Genomic DNA, 1,461 nt, shown 5'->3' on the forward strand with positions numbered 1-1,461 from the left:
GGACCACTAAGGTCTATATAAAATGGGGATATCTATTTCTACCCCCCCACTCACCTGCGGTGTCTCCCCTTAAACAGTTGTCACATTGTTGTCTGATTGGCTCGTCTCCTTTTCCTTCCTCAGTCTGATTGGATGGGGGCAGATCAGGAGGGGCGTGACCATCACACCCACCGTGGACGACGACTGAGGAGAGAAGAAGACGCCGCCGTCAGCTGGACATCACCACCACCATCACTCTTCTTCTTGGCCTTTTGTTTTGGCTTTTTTTTTGTTTTTTAATTTTTTCTCTCCCACAAGGAGGAAGGAAGGGAACGCGACAGGACACATCGGTGATTTAAAGATGCCTCCTCCCTCTGCTCGTATTCCTCAGCAGCGACATGCGGAGGTCAGATTAGGTCGAGGTCGGCCTTTTCAGCTGTTTTTATCTACTGCGGAAGAAGAAGAGAGGGGGGGGGGGGGGGGGGGGGGGGCTTTAGACTATCATAACAACCCTGCACAGGAGGTTCACATTCAGCCACGTGCAAAGCAAGACCTGGACGTTCATTCAGTACAGACGTGATCCCGTACTGTCCGCAGATTTCAGTCAGATCTAATAAAATACATTTGGAAGAAATGTGCTCGTCTGTGTGTCAGCTTTCATTGTGTTGCAGTTCAGAGACAGACAGGCAGACAGAGAGAGACAGACGGACAGACAGAGAGAGAGACAGACAGGCAGACAGACAGGCAGACAGACAGACGGACAGAGAGACAGACAGACGGACAGACAGACAGACAGACGGACAGAGAGAGAGAGAGAGACACACAGAGACAGACAGGCAGACAGAGAAAGACAGACAGACAGACGGACAGAGAGAGAGAGAGACAGACAGACGGAGACAAACAGACAGAGAGAGAGAGACAGTCGGACAGAGAGACAGAGACAAACAGACAGACGGACAGAGAGAGACAGAGAGACAGACGGAGACAAACAGACAGAGAGAGAGAGAGACAGACGGACAGAAAGAGAGAGACAGAGACAGACAGACAGACGGACAGAGAGACAGAAAGGGAGGGAGACAGACAGACAGACAGAAGCTGTTATCAGGACTTAAAGTTGAGCCAAACGAGGCCCGAGCCGACAGAATTCAGCCCGGTGCATTTTGATTGACAGCTTGTTTTTTAAGTTATTTTTTGGGGGCATTTTCAGGCCTTGACAGGGCAGCTGAAGATATGAAAGAGGAGGGAGAGAGAGGGGGAGAGGGAGAGAGAGAGATGAAAGAGGGGAGAGGGAGGGAGAGAGAGAGATGAAAGAGGGGAGGATGACCTGCAGCAAAGGGACGCAGGTCGGAGTCTAACCCTGGCCCGCTGCCTCCAGGAGTAACCTCTATATACAGCTGAGCTATCTGGGCGCCCTGATTGGCGGCTTTTTAAAAGCCCAAACCCGTTTACAGCCCGACGTTTATTCTTTTTTTTTTTTTTTTT

At 50.7% G+C, this 1,461-nt stretch overlaps 1 protein-coding gene across 1 annotated transcript in view; it reads left to right on the plus strand.

Moving 5' to 3' along the window:
- Positions 1 to 617, plus strand: part of eif2s3 (eukaryotic translation initiation factor 2, subunit 3 gamma) — an 8,010-nt gene extending 7,393 nt beyond the window's left edge. The window contains exon 12 of the mRNA XM_034861709.1: positions 124 to 617. Coding sequence (XP_034717600.1) covers positions 124 to 187 — 64 coding nt within the window. The 3' untranslated portion in view covers positions 188 to 617. The remainder of the gene's footprint in view (positions 1 to 123) is intronic.
- The last annotated feature ends 844 nt before the right edge of the window (positions 618 to 1,461 follow it).

Source organism: Etheostoma cragini, chromosome 22, assembly GCF_013103735.1.
Source record: "Etheostoma cragini isolate CJK2018 chromosome 22, CSU_Ecrag_1.0, whole genome shotgun sequence".
Classification (NCBI taxonomy): Eukaryota; Metazoa; Chordata; class Actinopteri; order Perciformes; family Percidae; genus Etheostoma; species Etheostoma cragini.